Genomic DNA, 17,917 nt, shown 5'->3' with positions numbered 1-17,917 from the left:
GTACAGTTTCCAGGCCTACTTCTGTAAACCCTTGGGAATTCCTGAAAGCTGTTAATATGCATCAATACTATAGCCTTATAGCCCGCCGTAGCGGGCTATACCGGCTGTTAATGGCCCGCTGCAGCGTTAAAGGCCCGAGCCGAAGGCGAGGGACTTTAACAACAGCAGCGGGCCATTAACAGCGGTATAGCCCTGCTACGAAGGGCTATAAGGCTATTAGAACATTCTGCCACTAGAGGGCAGAATGTTCTACCAAAACAAAGCCCTTCAGGGAGCGCGAGGGGATTGAAATCCCCTCAGGCTCCCTGAAGTCTTTGTTCACAGCCAGAGCTGTGAACAAAGAAACATTGGAATGTTGGTGCTCCGGGCTTATACCGGCCAGTATTAGCCCGGAGCGCTCCATTGTCTTCAATGGAGCTGCCAACGTTCCAATGTTCTAATAGGAAATACACCTGTGTGTGCACTTATGCAACATTTCTTTACATAACGGCCCCTCATTTATGTTCATAATCTCTATAGTTTGCCTATAATGGTTTTGCACTGATTTTATATTAGTAATCTTTTTTTTAAAAAATGATCAGCATTCAAACACGTTTTTCTGAACGATGCCTCCATGAAACGGTATCAAACTTACACAAGAGTTTAGCAAACCATTTAGTTTGATGTTGCAAATTCTTTTAAGGTAAATTTCATTTGGAAGTAAACAGTTACCAAATTTGCTTTCATGCACATACATGCACTTGAACATAATGAGGAAGCACATAGGAAACATTATAAGTAGCCTCACATTTTTAAACCTTGCTAGCATTTGCACACCTTTTTATACAGGTACCACTGTCAATAACACAAGCTGAGCTCACAGCTCCCTGCATTTCCTTTGAGCGCTTGGCCCAATAGTAAAGACTTTGCATTACTGCATCATATATACAAGTTTGAAAAATGAATACACATGAAAAACATGGCCTAAAAGGTAGACAAAGCTTTCACTGATCCATTCTGTGGTATTGTAAATTGGCAGTCAAATGGCTTGTGCAGCATGGGTGTAGGCCGACTTAACCAGTCGGCCCAATAAAAATGAAATTGTTGTCACTGGCCAGAGAAAATATGTCTTGGGTGTCCGGCAATAGGAATTCCACACTCCTGAAAACTGTCTATGGCCCATTGTGTGAGGAACTTTGCCGCTTCCCTAGACATGTTGCTTTTGACACTAACAACCTCACAGCGAAGGAGGGTCTTTTTAGGCAGTAACTGTTAATGTAGATTAAACTCTTCCTTACATATATTGGAGCCTATCAACCACAAACATGAAGGCCAGAGGCTTTGAGAGCAAGGAAGACTAAAACAAGGCTTCCAGGAGCCGTATTACAATAAGTGCCATGGGGACTCAAAGGGCATTTGCGCCTGCCTTGCCCGACCCCCCCGGGGCACTTAGGTATTACAGAAGGGGGCGCACATGCTTTTGCGTCCCCTTCAGTAATACCGATAGTGCTGCCGCACTTAAAGCGTCAGCGCTACCTTCAGGGGGCATTGCCTCATTTGCTTGGGGGCGTGCTCTATGCAAATGAGGGGATTTATTTGCCTTTGCGCCCACACCGTATTGCCGCAAAGAAGCTCTCAAGGGGCACACTCACAGTGCGCCCCCATAAAAGGTGTCGCACTGTGAGTGCGCCCCCTGAGACCAGCACTCTGGAGGGGTGAAAAGGGGTCCTTTGTACCCCCCCCAGACAGCCCCTTGCAGGCAGGTGCAGTCACTGACTGCACCCGCCTGCAAGGGGATCTCTAATCCCCTGTAAAAGTGCAAGTGGTTGCCGCCTGCACTGTGAAAACTTCCAAACAACTGTGAATAATACGGCTGTACACTATCAAGATACTACATTTTGGTTGGCTTCGTAATAATAATAATGATAGCATTTGCAGAGCCCAACAGCTACCTCAAGCAGAGGTGTCCCGGTGCTTCGCGGTCAACAGCAGGTGAGGGAGGTCCAACCGAGGTACTAGCATTGGCTGAAGAGCCAAGTACCAGTTGATATCTAACCAGGAGATTAATTGCTGGTACGCTAGCCAACATATCACTAAGGCTACTTTCCCTAACGGCTTCCTGTCAAGTGTGGAGATCAAAGTTATAATAAAATACTAACTATTCACCTATCTTACAGAACCTGTCTGCACTGGGACACAAGCTGCCGGAGAAGGCAGCTTTAGAATCATTCACTTTCCTGTGCACAAGGCTGAATAAATACAAGAAAATGGTTCTCATCTATCTCTGCTGATGCCAGCAATCCTGAAATAAATGAGTCAACAAACACATTCCTTTCCATGTGTTTGTATTATATACAGTTTATTTAAAATGTGTAGCGCAAGACTGTTTGCAGTGTATTTTAAAATAGTTGAGTTACTGTTCTGTATGATTTACAATGTTGCTTTTTTTAAGTATTTACATTAATTACCTTTAAATGTACTTGTATACAAGGTTTACAGAGAAACCTTTTTTTTACATAATAAGCACAAGGATACCCTGCTGGTGATAGTGAGCTTTACAAATACACTTAACATAAAATCTATTTAATTTGTTTTAGCATTTTCTTATATTCAACTCAATGAAAGGTCCTCAGAACCAGTGCACATCCTTGCATGGAGATGCACTCACTGTCAAAAGGAAGTTGGAGAAGAACAATCATCGGCAAAGCCAACAGGTCTTGATTTAATGTTGTAACACATGCAGAGTTAGCACTTGAGAGCACAACAGAAGGTAGGGAGTCAGCAGACCCAGAGGGCTGTAGAGTTAAACTAGCCCCTAATGCAGCTAAATGCAAGCACTGGAAGGGAGGTGGAAGAATACCCCTAAAAAGCCAACAGTGTTGGGTGAAAGAAGAATACTCCAGTGGGTTGAGCCAAGGCATGATTACCAAAGTCTAAAGCCAATGGCTCAAAGAGGCTTGTCAAAGAAAGACATTTTTCAAAATTAGCAGACCCAACACCCACCTCTATCCATGTTGCTAGAAACAGATCTCTTTGACAGCTGTGCTATCAATACCTAGACCTAAAAACGAAATGTGCAACCAGCACCTCATTCAGAGGGTCCAACTACCCATAGAAGCACAAATCTATCCGTTTTAGAAATGTACTCTGCAAATGGCTACCTACATCTCTAAATATACACCCCGATGCATTTAAATGAAAGTAATTTTAAAATTAAGAAGGCATTGAGTGACGCACATGAAGCACAGTCTGAGGAAACAGATGTAGGAAGGGCATGCCGGACAAAGGTAGGGATCTCTATACTGAACTACTTTTGAACATATATCATACTATAATTTATTAAAAGCCCATATTTCTCTTCAAATCGTCACACAGCTGTTTTAGCACTGCATCAATCCTCTTTTACTTCAGTAAGGTGTTTAAGAAAGGCTTTAAATTGGGCAGCACCTATTCCACCTATTCCAACCTTGCAATGAAGAGTGCCTCTCTTTTAACAAAAACTCAGTTGAGAAGGTTGAGACCATTTGGGAGGCATTCAAGGTGACGCTCAGGGGCTATTGCATATCTAAGGGATCAGGAGTACTCAAAGACATTATGGGCACACTGCAGAAACTGGATAGCGAACTTAAGGCCCTGGAGACGAAGTTGACCTCGCGTCCGGATGGTCCCACCCAGCTAAAATTTAGAGAGGTGCTTACAGAATATATGGACTCTGTGCGGCGAGAGGCGTGCTTTCGGGGTAGATATTGGACAGCTAGGCGTTATGGTGAGGGTGAACGGCCAGTCAAGGCGTTGGCGGACACGATTCGGAAACCACGTTATTCCACCTATGTGCTGGAACTCGTGGGTCCAGGGGAGGTGGTGTACAGAGATACGGCCAGTATCCTTAATGCCGTCACCACGCATTATACTCAATTATATGCCACGCATAGGGTTGATGAATTGGATCTGGATAGTTATTTGAATGACGTGACATTGGGATGGCCAAGTGACAGGCAACAAGAGTTTCTATGCGCCCCGTTTGAGCTTGATGAAGTCAGGGATGCAATTATGCAACTGCTGTCGGGAAAGGCCACTGGCACAGATGGCATACCTGTAGAATTCTATAAAATGAATATAGATCAGATGGCCCCCATACTTCGTGAAGTATATGAAGATGCGCTGGAAGTCGGGCACCTTCCCCAGTCTATGCGAGAGGCCCTAATCGTTTCATTATTAAAGCCTGGGAAAAGCGCCTCATCAATGCGATTCATACCGGCCGCTATCGCTCCTTAATTGCGACGTTAAAATACTGGCCAAGCTAATAGCCAACCGACTTCGCTTATTGCTGGAGACCTTAATATTGCCTGATCAGTCTGGTTTTGTGCCCGGCCGCGCTACCTCTCATAACTTGCGCACTCTTTTCACGGTACTGAATAATGTAGCTCCTGAATTGCCTTTGGCGGCAGTGTTTCTCGATGCCACAAAGGCTTTTGATTCAATTGAATGGGACTATATATTTGGGGTGATGTTGCGCATGGGATTTCCTCCTCTTTTTCTCTCATGGATCAAGCTATTGTACTGCTCGCCAGTTGCTAAGGTGCTCATCAATGGTCGCACATCCCGGGCGTTCCCGGTCACAAGGGGTTGCCCCCTATCCCCATTACTCTTTGCGCTCGAACCTCTAGCAGCGAAACTGCGGCAGCATCATAGAGACAAAGCGCTACGGTGCAACATGAGGCAAATATTAATATCCTTGTATGCGGATGACATTACTCTTTATGTTCGTGACCCGCAAACCAATTTGAATCCAATCCTTAGAGAGTTCATCGTGTTCGGGAGGCTCTCCGGGATCCAAATAAATTGGAGCAAATCCTGCATCTTCCCTCTGACGACTGCAGCGGTTCGCTTCCCGCTAGATTATCCCCTGGAGTGGTGCAAGGACGAAGTGCGGTATTTGGGCATTAGCGTCACGAGGGATAGGGATGCATTAATGCACCTCAATTATGGAACAGCTCTGACATGTATAACGGAATGCGTGACCCGCTGGATTACCCTCCCTCTTTCAATGGCGGGACGGGCATCCCGGATTAAAATGGCGATATTACCCCAATTACTGTACCTTTATTTAAACATACCATTCTATCCAGGCAAGTATTTTTTTTAAACACTGAAATCTGAACTGATACGATTGATGTGGGGGGGCAAACACCCGCGGCTACAGTGGAGTGTACTCATTAGGCCATACTCGTAGGGAGGTTTTGGTGTACCCAATTTTGAATTATATTATCTCAGTGCGCAGGCTCACTATGCTTATTTCTGGGTGCGTCAACCGCGATATATGCCACAAGTAGCAGCGGAACACTGGCTTGCTCATCCCATCCCGATAGACGGAGCGCTGTATAATGTGCCTACTGGCAGGGAGCAGCCGACGACAACAGTTGCTTGCACTGTGGCAGCGTGGCAATGCATATGTGGCCTGTTAGATGCTCCTATGCTTTATTCCCCGCTGCTGCCTCTCGTCTACCACCCCAGCATGCCCCTGCTTCAAGAAACAGTGTTTCATAAATTTGCAGAATGTGCGCACATTAAAACTTGGGGGGATCTGTATCAGGACGGTCAATTTCGGAAACTAGAGCATATACTTCAGGGCTTGCGGCATACTCCGCTTGATGTATTTTTATATATTCGTCTTCGTCAGGGCGTTCGCTCCCTTACTCCGAGCTTCCCGGCTGAGCCCCCCGAACTCGCTCCATTGCAGCTGACCCTTAAAAGTGTGACGGCCAAACGACTAGTATCATTAATATATCGCACCGTGCACACAGAGAGAAAGGAGCCATCGGCACTAGCTAGGACACGCTGGGATGTTGAATTGGGTTTTGAGTTGACGGATGAGCAATGGGAGTTCTGCTCTTCACAGACAGCGCAGGTCTCGGCCAGCGGTAGGCTGCGTATAATGCACTACAAATTCCTACATAGACTGTATTACACGCCGACCAGGATGTATAGGTATAAATTGAGGGCTGCAGACAATTGTGACAGGTGTCGGACGCCGGGTGCGGATTTTTTACACTTAGCCTGGGAATGCCCGGTAGTATACAATTATTGGAAGAAGGTTTTTGAAGCCTTAGACTTGATGGTAAATGAGCACATTGAACCCACACCCCTACTGGCCCTGGTAGGATATGTTAAGCCATTAAAAGCGGTGCATCGCAAATATGTGGCACTGGCGCTCCTGCTGGCGAAGAGGCGCGTGGCGTGCTGCTGGGGCAGAGGGAGGGCGCCCAAATTTAAGGTCTGGATGGACGATTTAATATATTGTCAGGAGCAACTTACTATATATGCGGAATTGTTGCCGAGTACCTCCAAGCCTAAAGATATTTGGGGGCCACTAAAATGTTATTTAATTACACACCCACGGACGGACATCACCACAGAGTGAGAGGAGCATGCTTTCTGGAGTGGTTCTAGGCTCCCCAAAAAAGAAAAAGAAAAAACACATCAGCGGGGTTGGCTCCACTAAAGAGATGAAGTGTCATGGGGTTATACTGATTGGAATGTACTATGTCTTGTTTGGGCTGGCCAGGGGTGCCTGAGAATGAGCCCCACTAGGGGGGTTGGATTGAAAACTCTCTGAGATGACACTGTTTTGTATAGTTGGTATAATTTGATCAAATGCGGCCCTGTGTCATGTTTTCAATAACTGCAAGGTACTTACAGATGTCAGCATAAATGCCTTATTGTTTTTCTCTTACAGGACGAGATGGAACTGTGTCATAAATGTGCTGGTACTGTGCCAAGCTGTCGTTAATGTATATGACATTACTGTTGGGTTTGTTTGGAAAATAATAAACAGAATAACAATTTTTTTTTAAAAAGAGTGCCTCTCTTTTATCATAAAGATAGATTATTTAGCACTTAAAACAAACCTCAAATGCTGCACATAGCAAAATTAGTCATCTGGTCCCGCTAATCAAATGTCACAATTAAGGCCCGACCCATCAGTGTATGGTCACTTCCTTCCTCTTCAACCTCACCAAGCTCCACACCTTACTAAACCTTGAAGTGCAAAGCGCATTCAGTGCCTAGCGCAGGATACGTAAACCCAAGAAGTTTGTGGTCTTTCTTTCCCAAATTGGAAATCCTAGAGGGTGTTTTTAGGAACTCTAATGCCTGATCATTAGATTCTGGGCATTGGCCTGGTGAGCAGGGGACCAAGTATGGTGTGTAGTAGGGGAGACAATGGATCTCCCTGATCTATAGTTTCCATAGTGAGCTTGCTCTTCAAGTAATCTAGAACTTCGCGTAGGATCGCAGTAAAATTTCGAGGAGTAGTAGTCATGGTTGACTAATGAGCCTCACCCAAGGCCGACACTCTCGGATCATTATGAGGATTTAGGAATACAATCCTGTGGGAGTAGATACGATATCTTAGTAAATAAGACTACAGCCTGAAGACTACTTAGCCTCCATAAAGACTGCACAAAGTCTATATAACCTCCATAAAGACCGCACAAAGACTATCTAGCCTCTATAAAGACTGCACAAAGACTACCTAGCCTCCATAAAGACTGCACAAAGTCTATATAGCCTCAATAAAGACCGCACAAAGACTACCTAGCATCCATAAAAACTGCACAAAGTCTATATAGCCTCCATAAAGACCGCACAAAGACTATCTAGCCTCCATAAAGACTGCCTGAAGACTACCTAGTCTCCATACAGACTGCATGAAGACTACCTAGCCCCCATAAAAACTGCCTGAAGACTACCTAGCCTCAATAAAGACCGCTCAAAGTCTATATAGCCTCCATAAAGACCACACAAAGACTATCTAGCCTCCATAAAGACTGCACAGACTACCTAGCCTCCATAAAGACTGCCTGAAGACTACCTAGCGTCCATGAAGACTACCTAGCCTCCATACAGACTGCCTGAAGACTACCTAGCCTCCATAAAGATTGCATGAAGACTACCTAGCGTCCATAAAGACTGCACAGACTACCTAGCCTCCATACAGACTGCCTGAAGACTACCTAGCCTCCATAAAGATGGCATGAAGACTACCTAGCCTCCATAAAGACTGCATGAAGACTACCTAGCCTCCATAAAGACTGCATGAAGACTACCTAGCCTCCATAAAGACTGCATGAAGACTACCTAGCCCCCATAAAGACTGCATGAAAACTACCTAGCCCCCATAAAGACTGCATGAAGACTACCTAGCCCCCATAAAGACTGCCTGAAGACTACCTAGCCTCCATAAAGACTGCCTGAAGACTACCTAGCCTCCATAAATACAGCCTGAAGACTACCTCGCCTCCATAAAGACTGCACAAATGTTATGTTATGTTAGAGACATTTGTAAAGCGCAACTGTTACCCTAGGGTGTCCTGGCGCTAGCTACAGTCCTCTGAATGAAGCATAATTTATGACCGGGTTATCAATCATAAAGCCAAGTTTTGAGGGCCTTCCTGAATACTGGTAAGTCAGCGATGTTCCTCAGATGGCAGGGGAGGTCATTCCAAGCCTTTGCCGCACATGCAAAAAAGCTTCTGCCGCCCCAACTGGCTTTTTTTGTGCGTGGTACTGTCACCCATGTTGCTCCCCTGGAGCGGAGAGGTCTTTTTGACACATACCATTGGAATTGCCTCTTCAAATGATCTGGTCCTACGCCTTGTAGGGCTTTGTATACCATACAGAGGGATTTAAATTGCACTCGTTTCTTGATGGGTAACCAGTGGAATCTTTGGATTTCACTAGAGACAGATGCAAATTTAGATGTGCCGGTAAGCGGTCTAGTGGCAGAGTTCTGCAGAAGTTGGAGTTTGTGCAGAAAGCGATCCTGAATATTCAGGTAAAGGCAATTACAATAGTCTAGCCTAGCCATAGTTAGTGATGTAATCACCGTACGCTGACTGTCCCTTGGCAAAAAAGGCAGAATTCTTTTGCATGTTCTAAGGACATATTACGTGACCGAGACTACTGCATTGACTTGGTCACCAAAATTGAGTTTGTCGTCTATAAAAACTCCCAAGCTTTTTACTTTCCTAATGGGTGTCGGGAGGGAACCCATAGAAACCGGCCACCAGCTTGGGCTCCAAAAGTTGGGATCATTCCCAAACAAGATAACCTCCGTTTTACTTGAGTTGAGTTTCAGACAATTTTGAAACATCCACCTCCCCACTGCTTCCATACAATCATGGAACCGTTTACCTATTCCATTTTCCTGCTCTGGTAGCAGCGACACCACAATTTGTGTGTCATCAATTTAGGAGTTTAGGCAAAAGCCAAAGGAGTCAATAAGGAGGGCCAAGGAGGACACATACACATTAAAGAGTGTGGGGCTTATTGACGACCCCTGTGGGACTCCACAAGGCAGAGAAAAGGGTGTGGAGCAAAATTCACCTAATGAGACAATTTGCAATCTGTCCAAGAGGAAGGACTTCAAGAGTTTCCATGCTTTACCCTGGGCTCCGTAATCCCGCAACCGATCCATCAATAAATCATGATGGACCGTATCAAAGGCCGCGGAAAGGTCCAACATAATCATACCGGCCTTGCCTCACTGATCTAGGGCTACCCTTATCTCTTCCGTAGATTTTAGGAGCGTAGACTCCGTGCTGTGCCCCTCTCTAAAACCATATTGGGTAGGTTCCAGGGCTTGAGCTTCTCGCAGATAAGTACTCAATTGTGCATTCATTTCTTTCTCGACCAGTTGAGCTGGAAGTGGGAGATGTGCGATGCATCGGAAACTGTTCAGGTCCTTGGGGTCCATCTTAGGTTTTTTTTAAGCAGTGGTAATATTGATGCAATTTTCCAGGATTTAGGAAAATACCCATCTAGAAACATTGTGTTAAATAGTGAGGTAAGTGTCAAGGCAATCGGTTCAGGGCCAGTTTTAGCACTGTGACAGGACACGGATCATAAGGGGATTCTGATTTTGTCGACATTAGAAGATTATGGGTGTCAATAACGGATAGTGGTGCAAACTTTTCAAAAATACACTTATGGCCCTATGTTGAGTCCACGGTCAGTTGACAGTCCTTTGAATGTTAAAAAGATGGCCTCAACTTTGCCCAAGAAAAACCTGGCGATTTTGTCACATAATCCCTGGATCATTAAAATATTCGCTGGGCGAGGGTGTGTCAGGCTAGTTACTATTTTGAAGAGCTCTTTGGCTGAGTTTTTAGCTAAATTAATTTGGTTGGCAAGGAACTCTTTCTTTGTATTGAAGAGTAAGTGTTTGTATACCATGAGGCTTTGTTTATAGATATTGTTCTCCGTAACTTTATATTCTTTCCTCCAATTTCGCTCCAGACGTTTACAACACAGTTTTTGATCCTTGAGTTCCTGCGTGTACTAAAGAGCGGAAGGTTGAATCCAAATTGAAAATAGGATTTTCTTTGGGGCTAGCTTATTACAGGTTGCCTCCAGCCAGTTAGTATAGAGTGTGGTAGCCTCCTCCATGTCTAGGGGCATTTTGCGTGCTGTAGAGGTAAGTATATCTACAAATAAATACCCACCACTTTTTTCCATGCTCTGGATTCCCTCTGTCTCTTGGGGAGCCTTCCAGCCGAGTGATGATCTGAAATGGCCCACTCATATAGTACTGCCACATGGTCTGACCAAACTAGGGTCAACAAGCCCGTAAATGAGAAGTATGGATGGTTCGAAAAGATACCATCCAGCGTGTGCCCTGCCATGTGAGTGGGTCCGATTACTTGTTGCCTGAGATCGGCACTGTCCATCGGGTCTACAAGGGTTGCCGTATCTGGGTCCGTATGTACTTCCAGATGGAAGTTGATATCTCCCGATATCGTAGAGGAGTTCGCACCCATCCCCTCTCCCAACAGATTTCCCAATGATGTTACAAAGGGGCTCCTAGGACCTGGGGGTCTATACAAAAGGGTACCCTTAAAAGTGTGGTGATGGGCATAGGTAAAATCCGGTGCCTCACAGGCCTCTTTTGAGGCTGTGTGAAAAGCAGGGTGTATTGAGTTATGGTAAATTACAGCTAGCCCCCCCCCCTTCCTAATTGGCCTGTTTATGGTACGACTAAGGTATCCTGGGGGTGTGGCTTTCACTAAATCTGGACCTGAAGCATCATCGGTCCATGTTTTAGTGATAAATGCCACCTTTTTTTTCCATCCGCAATTAGTGCTGCACAGTCAACACTGTGTTTCACCAGGGATCTTCCATTCAACAGTATGCACTTGAACACTGGTTTTACCCGTTCGGTTTTTACGGTCTTTTCCTGTTTTCGAGGTTCAGTGGAGTGGTATAATAGTTCTGGTAGCGTAATTTTACAAAGTCTATCTAGCCTCCATAAAGACAGTACAAAGACTATCTAGCCTCCATAAAGACAGTACAAAGACTATCTAGCCTCCATAAAGACAGCACAGACGACCCAGCCTCCATAAAGACTGCCTGAAGACTACCTAGCCTCCATCAAGACTGCCTGAAGACTACCTAGTATCCATAAAGACTGCCTGAAGACCACCTAGCCTCCATAAAGACAGCCTGAAGACTACCTCGCCTTCATAGAGACTGCACAAAGTATAAATAGCCTCCAGAAAGACCGCACAAAGACTATCTAGCCTCCATAAAGACTGCAAGAAGACTATCTAGCCTCCATAAAGACAACACTAATACTATCTAGCCTCCATAAAGACTACACTAATACTATCTAGCCTCCATAAAGACTGCATGAAGACTATCTAGCCTCCATAAAGACAACACTAATACTATCTAGCCTCCATAAAGACTACACTAATACTATCTAGCCTCCATAAAGACTGCATGAAGACTATCTAGCTTCCATAAAGACTGCACGAAGTCTATTTAGCCTCCATAAAGACTGCACGAAGACCATCTAGCCTCCATAAATGATTTTCATTCTGAAATAGGTCTAGATGTCTCCAACTATAATGTAAACCACAGTAAATCCGAATTCCTCGTGACCTCCTATCTCTGCCCACCCCCACAGGCCCATTGCATAATTAGCTATCAAACATGCTCAGTCAAATATCCTCATTTCCTACTGTATTCCTCGTTAAGCTTAAAACTTCACAGAGATGAAAGCCTCAATGTCCACTTTTATCAATTACTTACAAAGAGTAGACCAATCATGCAGCCACAACTTTTGCACAGTTAATGTTCATCTCCCAACTTAATTGGGCAATAGCTTACAGTTTGGTCTTATCTTAATATTTCCTCTCTCCACCTTATGGTTATGCTCTACTAGCCCAGACTTCAGCCGTATTCAATTCAACTAACATTCTTCTATTTAGTTTTGGGAGCAAAAAAGGGCCAGGAGATGGGACAGAGTACTACGATAAAGGGAGGAGTGTCCTGTAGGGGTAACGTATGATAACGTTGACCAGTCTTTAGCTTCACAAACTAAACAAAATTACATTTGGAAAATCTACTATAGAATAAGTAGGAAAACAGAGGTAAGGATGATGACCGCATGAGTCACACACTGAAAGCTAATACACAATTAAGAGGCCTATCATGCAACCAGGATCTGGAACAACATCCCCGTATGCATCTGGACCACACCAACGATGCTCCAATTGAGAAAAGGGTTGAGGAATCACCTCTTTAAAGAAAAGTACATTATAATGCACTAACCATACTCAACCCAGCTCCATCTCCTTTTACTCGTTGACTTCATGTCCTTGACCAGATACACTGCTGTGCTGCCTTTTAAATAGGTTGCCATTACAGAAATACCATATACATACATACATAGATACATACATATCACCACCAGGAGTGTAATACAACCCTGCTGCAATTAAGTGGAACCAACCGCTTAAGGTAAAGGTTAAATAATATCCGTGAGAAATGTGAGACTCAGGGGCAGCTCATTACGTTTTGAAGGAAGGCCCCATAATTTTGCATTACACCACTGATCCCAACTAATTGGTTGTGTTGGATGAATCAGCAGATAGTTTTGTGACCTTGCAGTGTTACTCCTTTAAAATATTACTAAGAAATAAAGCAGAATTACAGTACCCGGATACATAGAAACAACAGCTCCTTTTGGTACAACTCCTTCTGAAACAAACACTCCAGTTCCAGCAGAGACGAGAGTACTCGGGCCTTCCTCAATACTAAATCCTAGAGTCTCAAATAATATTTCCTCTGGATGGAGTCTGGGTTCCCTTTGACGACTAGATGAAGTTTCCTCAGGAAGAGCTAACAATTCTTCATATTTCAATTTAACATCTTTTGATAGGAAGGAAACCAAGTCTTTTTGTCCATTAAAGTCATACATGAACAACGATTGAAAGACTTTTAATAGTGTAGCCAAGACGTCTGCATCAGAAATGATCTTGTCTTTGGAAGCTTCTGACACGTACCGCATTGTCCTGCAAAAAAGGAGTGTGTAATTAACATTAATACAGGCTATACCTATCACTTACACCACCTGAAGTCTAGACATGAAGACTCGGAGACCAGCAATTAATCATAAAAAAAGACAACAGTAAGTATATTTGTGTAGGAGTCCTTACAAAATTTGCATAAAAACTAACGAAGGGATTCTTCCCAACCTGCTGATAACTGTAGACATGTTCCCACTATCAAGACTATCAAGAAGCCCACCCTTTATCTAAAGGACATGAGTGACCACTATGGTTCACAACTCTCCTTCCTGGGTAAGAACTTTCAGAGTGCAATTGCAACACCCTTCTGTAGTATTTCCCATCCAACGTCAGGCTTCACTACAGCACAGAAAAAGCAATAATCTAGCATTTGCCCTCTACATCCTTGACATTAGCGATAACAAGCTTTCTATTGCTCTTCGACGTCAGGGAGCCCTTCTGTACCACTGAACAGCAGGAAATACATGATGTGACTATTCTTCTCACAAACATAATGTAGACTAGCAATGTGCTAGAATGGCTCCACTCATTTCTCCCCAATTGATTCCAGATCCTTACACATCTGGAAGCCCTCCACGCTAATGTTTGTTCCTCAAGAACTTTCGCTTTTGGGCGCATGTGCTGGAGCAGAGTTTTCTGTTTGAAAATTCGTTGGTTTTTGAAGCTCTGGTATGTCTATTTGTCATATTAATTTATTAATTACTAGTAATTAATTATTTGTCTTGTGCAAGTGTGTTTATATTAATCAATCCGTTTGTCCTAATAAGAGAGAGTTACACGTGGGTACGCATAAATGTGCTGTTTAATAATAACGTGTGTGTTTTCATGTTTAAACGTTGCTATGTGCTGTTTATTTTTGAGCACAAAACGCTTTCCGAATTAATGCTTTTCTATGTTGCAAGTGCTAGATAGATACATACACATAAGGGTATTAGTGGGATTAGCACTGTTTAATCACTATGCTGTGGTAACGTTGTTTTTGTTTCTTTTAATTAAGATGGTCTATTGTGGCCTATGGTGGCCTAGACAAAGATGGCCGATTTTGTAAGCCTGGCCTCGATTTGAAAGTAGAAAACCGTGATGGGAGAGAGCCCTGCTGAATATGGTCCTGAAGTCAGCTGACCACAGTCCTTGCTTGCCTTGTTAAAATTTCCGTGAGGACAGCAGCAGCCTGGGTAATCTCCAAGTGAAATGGAACGTCCTTGGCAGCCTTGGGAAACAAAGGAGCCTTAGAGAAAGACTCTGAACAATGGTCTCATTGCCGAGGAGAAGTAGAACTAACAAGATACATTTATGTTTCTTGGTTCCTGTTCCGTAGTCTTTATTTTGTGATTTTTCCTGAGCGGAGATTTTCAAATGTAGCAATGTGACATCCTTTCCTTCTCGCTCTGCTCAGCGGTCCAGCGGACATTACAACTTTTCTATGTATCTTTCCTTTGTTCGATTCATTATAAGAATTGTTAGCCTAGAGAGGCCACTTGCCACTTGCCATTTGCCGCGTACCGAATCTGCGTTGCTGAGGATTGATGCTGAAGGGACTTCGTCTTGAGAGACTTTACCGAGAGACTTGTCCTGACCCGTTCTGACATTTAGCTAGAATAGGTAACTATGAGAAAAATGATTTATTCTGATTGATTTCCATTTTGACTAATTTTAGATAAAGCAATATAATTTGAACATGGTGTTGGATATTATTTCTTGTCAATTATTGTGTATCATATTTTGATTATTGCCGTATAGGTTGTATAGATTATGTTTATGGACAGTCATAATAACCAGGTCTTATCGACCTCGATATAGATGCAGGGTGACTAGGAGTTTTCTTTCCACAGGTTTATTGCTGGTAGAGTATTTGAGCGTATGTTAGTGAAATGGGCCCTAGCGTATGATGAATGTATGTGCGTGTAACTGTGAGATTACTCTATTTGTGGTAGTGGGAATATTATACACACCCTGATCTCTATCAATTTCCTGGTAGCAGAGGATGGTTATTGATGATTGTCTTGATCTGATAAGATTGCTTGTACATTAGCTTATTGATTATTGATTATTGGTTGATGTTGGTATATGTACTAATACTATATGTTGAAGTCGTAATGTTGAGTTATATGTAGTGCTTCTGGAACTTGGGAGCTGGTAGCAGTTCCGTAGTAGGGCAGAGGGAAGTATATGCTGCTCTCGGGAAAGACGGAATTGTAAGGAATAACGTGTGACAATTGAAGTTGCGCGTCACATTGTCTGGGTTCGGAATCAGTGACATTGTCGTATGTTACTATTAGATATTTCTGGTATATAAGGAGTGTGTATGATAGTGAAGGTTATCTGTGAAACTCTGGTCTTAAGTCCCAGGGATCCGTAAGGATTACCGTTAAAGCTTATCGCGGGAGAAGTAATAGGTATTCTCTGAGCTTGTTTGAGAAACTAGGCAGAGGAAAGCTGTTTAGTTGATGTATGTTATAATTCTGTAGTGGGACAGATTATTCGCTGTTCTCGGAAGCAGGATTCTGTGTGTATGTACTATATTTTCTTGTATGAATGTGCGTAAATGTATATACATTTAATTGATTGTAAGACTCTTTGGACAAGTCCTAGAGGAAACAGTTAAGAGATGTATGAAAGTTAGTTGACTCTTGAGGAATAGACTCTCTTTTACTATTCTTTGGTTAGCGAAGCAGACAATGGAGATGTTTATATGTTGTAACTAATAGATTTTGTAGAAATTCGACACGAAGTCTACTGAGAAGATTTTGTAAAGGAGGGGTAGACGAGTGACAGAAGACAGGAGACAAGCGACTGCAGCGACTGTTGACGTCAGAAAGACCGCGCTCTGATTGGATAGTGGATCAGAATAGTGTTCGCGCTAGGATTGGTGCGTTGGTGTGAGCCGCGCAAGGATTGGAAGAGCCATTTAGTGACGTAGACGCTCCAGGATTGGTGCGTTGGTGTGAGTCGCGCTGCTATTGGTTGAAAATTCGTATTGTATATTTATAATACGGAAAGAGTAGAGAGTTTTTGGTAAACGCTAAAATGTATTACCAAGAAGAGAAAAAGAAGAAAACATTTTTTGGTAAAATTAAAAAGTGGTTTAACAAGGATAAAGATGTTAAAACGAGAGAGGGTGAGTTGTTACCTCCAACGAAAACACCTGCATCCTTCATGGCTGCGAAATATGGGTTTCATACCTGTATATGGTTGGAGAATTGGGTTAGGTATACTAAAGAAGATGGTGTTCTAGCATTTCCAGAACATGGTTCATTTAATCTGGCCGTGTTGAGAAATTTACGGGAAAAGATGTTATGTCTAGACCCGAAACCAAGACCTACACAGTTCGAGGCTTTAGTGGAATGGGAAGAGGAAGTACATGAGCGAGAAAAACAGATCTGGAGGGTACTACAGGTATATGTTTGGGAGGAGACATGATCGTGAGACTCATCATGATCGAATGAAAAGGTGGCGAGATGTTAGTATGTCAGAGGGATTATATCCGATGAGAACAGTTGAAGGAGGAGCAGAAAGGGTTCCTGAGTCAGAAATGAGAAAATATGGAGTTAATGAGTATGAGGATGAGGTCTTGAATGACATGATTTACAAGAGACCACCTCCATATAGACCAGAACCGGATAAGAGTACACCAGTTGTTTCTCCGATAAGAGATACAGTTTGTGTCAATGAGACAGAAAATGAGACACCTGAGTTAAGAAGTGATTACTACCTTGATGAGAATGCCAGACAATTAGCCAGAACTACAACAGAGTTGACTGAGAAGATTAGGGAGTTAACGAAGAATCTGGAAGCTGTTACGGTGCCTGTAACTATAGGTCCGGTTATGCCTGTGTTTGACAAACAGAGGACAGGTGAAAATGGACTGGTGATTCCATATGTTGGGAATAATTTGACAAATTCAGTTGGTCCTTCAGGAGATTCAGGCAAAAGAGCAGAAAGAAGTGACCTGAGACAATCAAGACATGACATATGTAGTGAAATATTGGATACTAGTGAAGCTAGTTGTTCAGGGATGCCAATTTTAGAACCGCAGAAGAGAGTGGTTCCAGTGAGAAAAACTGCTGAAATAACAGTTGAAGATTTGAATGATTGGATGAAAGTTCTACAGAAAAAGGATAAAGATTCACAAGTAATTGACGTGGCTAGGTTGCGTGTAGAACTAGAAGAGCTTGTTACAGGAACAGTTCCAACAGAAATTCTGAAGAGTCATCATGATGGTGAATTAATGTTTATGTGCAAGAACATTACCTGGAGAGCAAGAAATACACATGACAGGCTAAGAGCAATAGCGAATGAGCAGGGAGTTGACATTGATAAAGTGAAAGCTTTACAAAAAACCTACAGGATGGATTTTACAGAGAAGGATATTGAAAATTTGAATGCTACTGGTAGAACAGGACAGATTAAGGAAATGGTAGCATTATTGCGAAGATGGGGTAATGTAGAAAAGTGGAAGGATAGGTGGTATAGGAAAAGAGAGGAAGCTGAAGATAGAACAACTTATTCAGCATTTCCAGTGAGAGAAAAAGAGAAACCGGTGGATAATTATCCTATGAGAGAAA

At 43.2% G+C, this 17,917-nt stretch overlaps 1 protein-coding gene across 2 annotated transcripts in view; it reads right to left on the bottom strand.

The window, feature by feature from the left end:
* Positions 1 to 17,917, bottom strand: part of SETD9 (SET domain containing 9) — a 153,587-nt gene that overhangs the window by 93,082 nt on the left and 42,588 nt on the right. For both annotated transcript variants that reach the window (XM_085631363.1, XM_085631364.1), the window contains exon 2: positions 12,982 to 13,337. In XM_085631363.1, the coding sequence (XP_085487489.1) occupies positions 12,982 to 13,337 (356 nt within the window). The remainder of the gene's footprint in view (positions 1 to 12,981; positions 13,338 to 17,917) is intronic.

The sequence above is a fragment of the Triturus cristatus genome, chromosome 2_1 (assembly GCF_964204655.1).
Source record: "Triturus cristatus chromosome 2_1, aTriCri1.1, whole genome shotgun sequence".
In the NCBI taxonomy this organism is placed as follows: Eukaryota; Metazoa; Chordata; class Amphibia; order Caudata; family Salamandridae; genus Triturus; species Triturus cristatus.
This window is presented reverse-complemented; position numbering and strand designations above follow the sequence as displayed.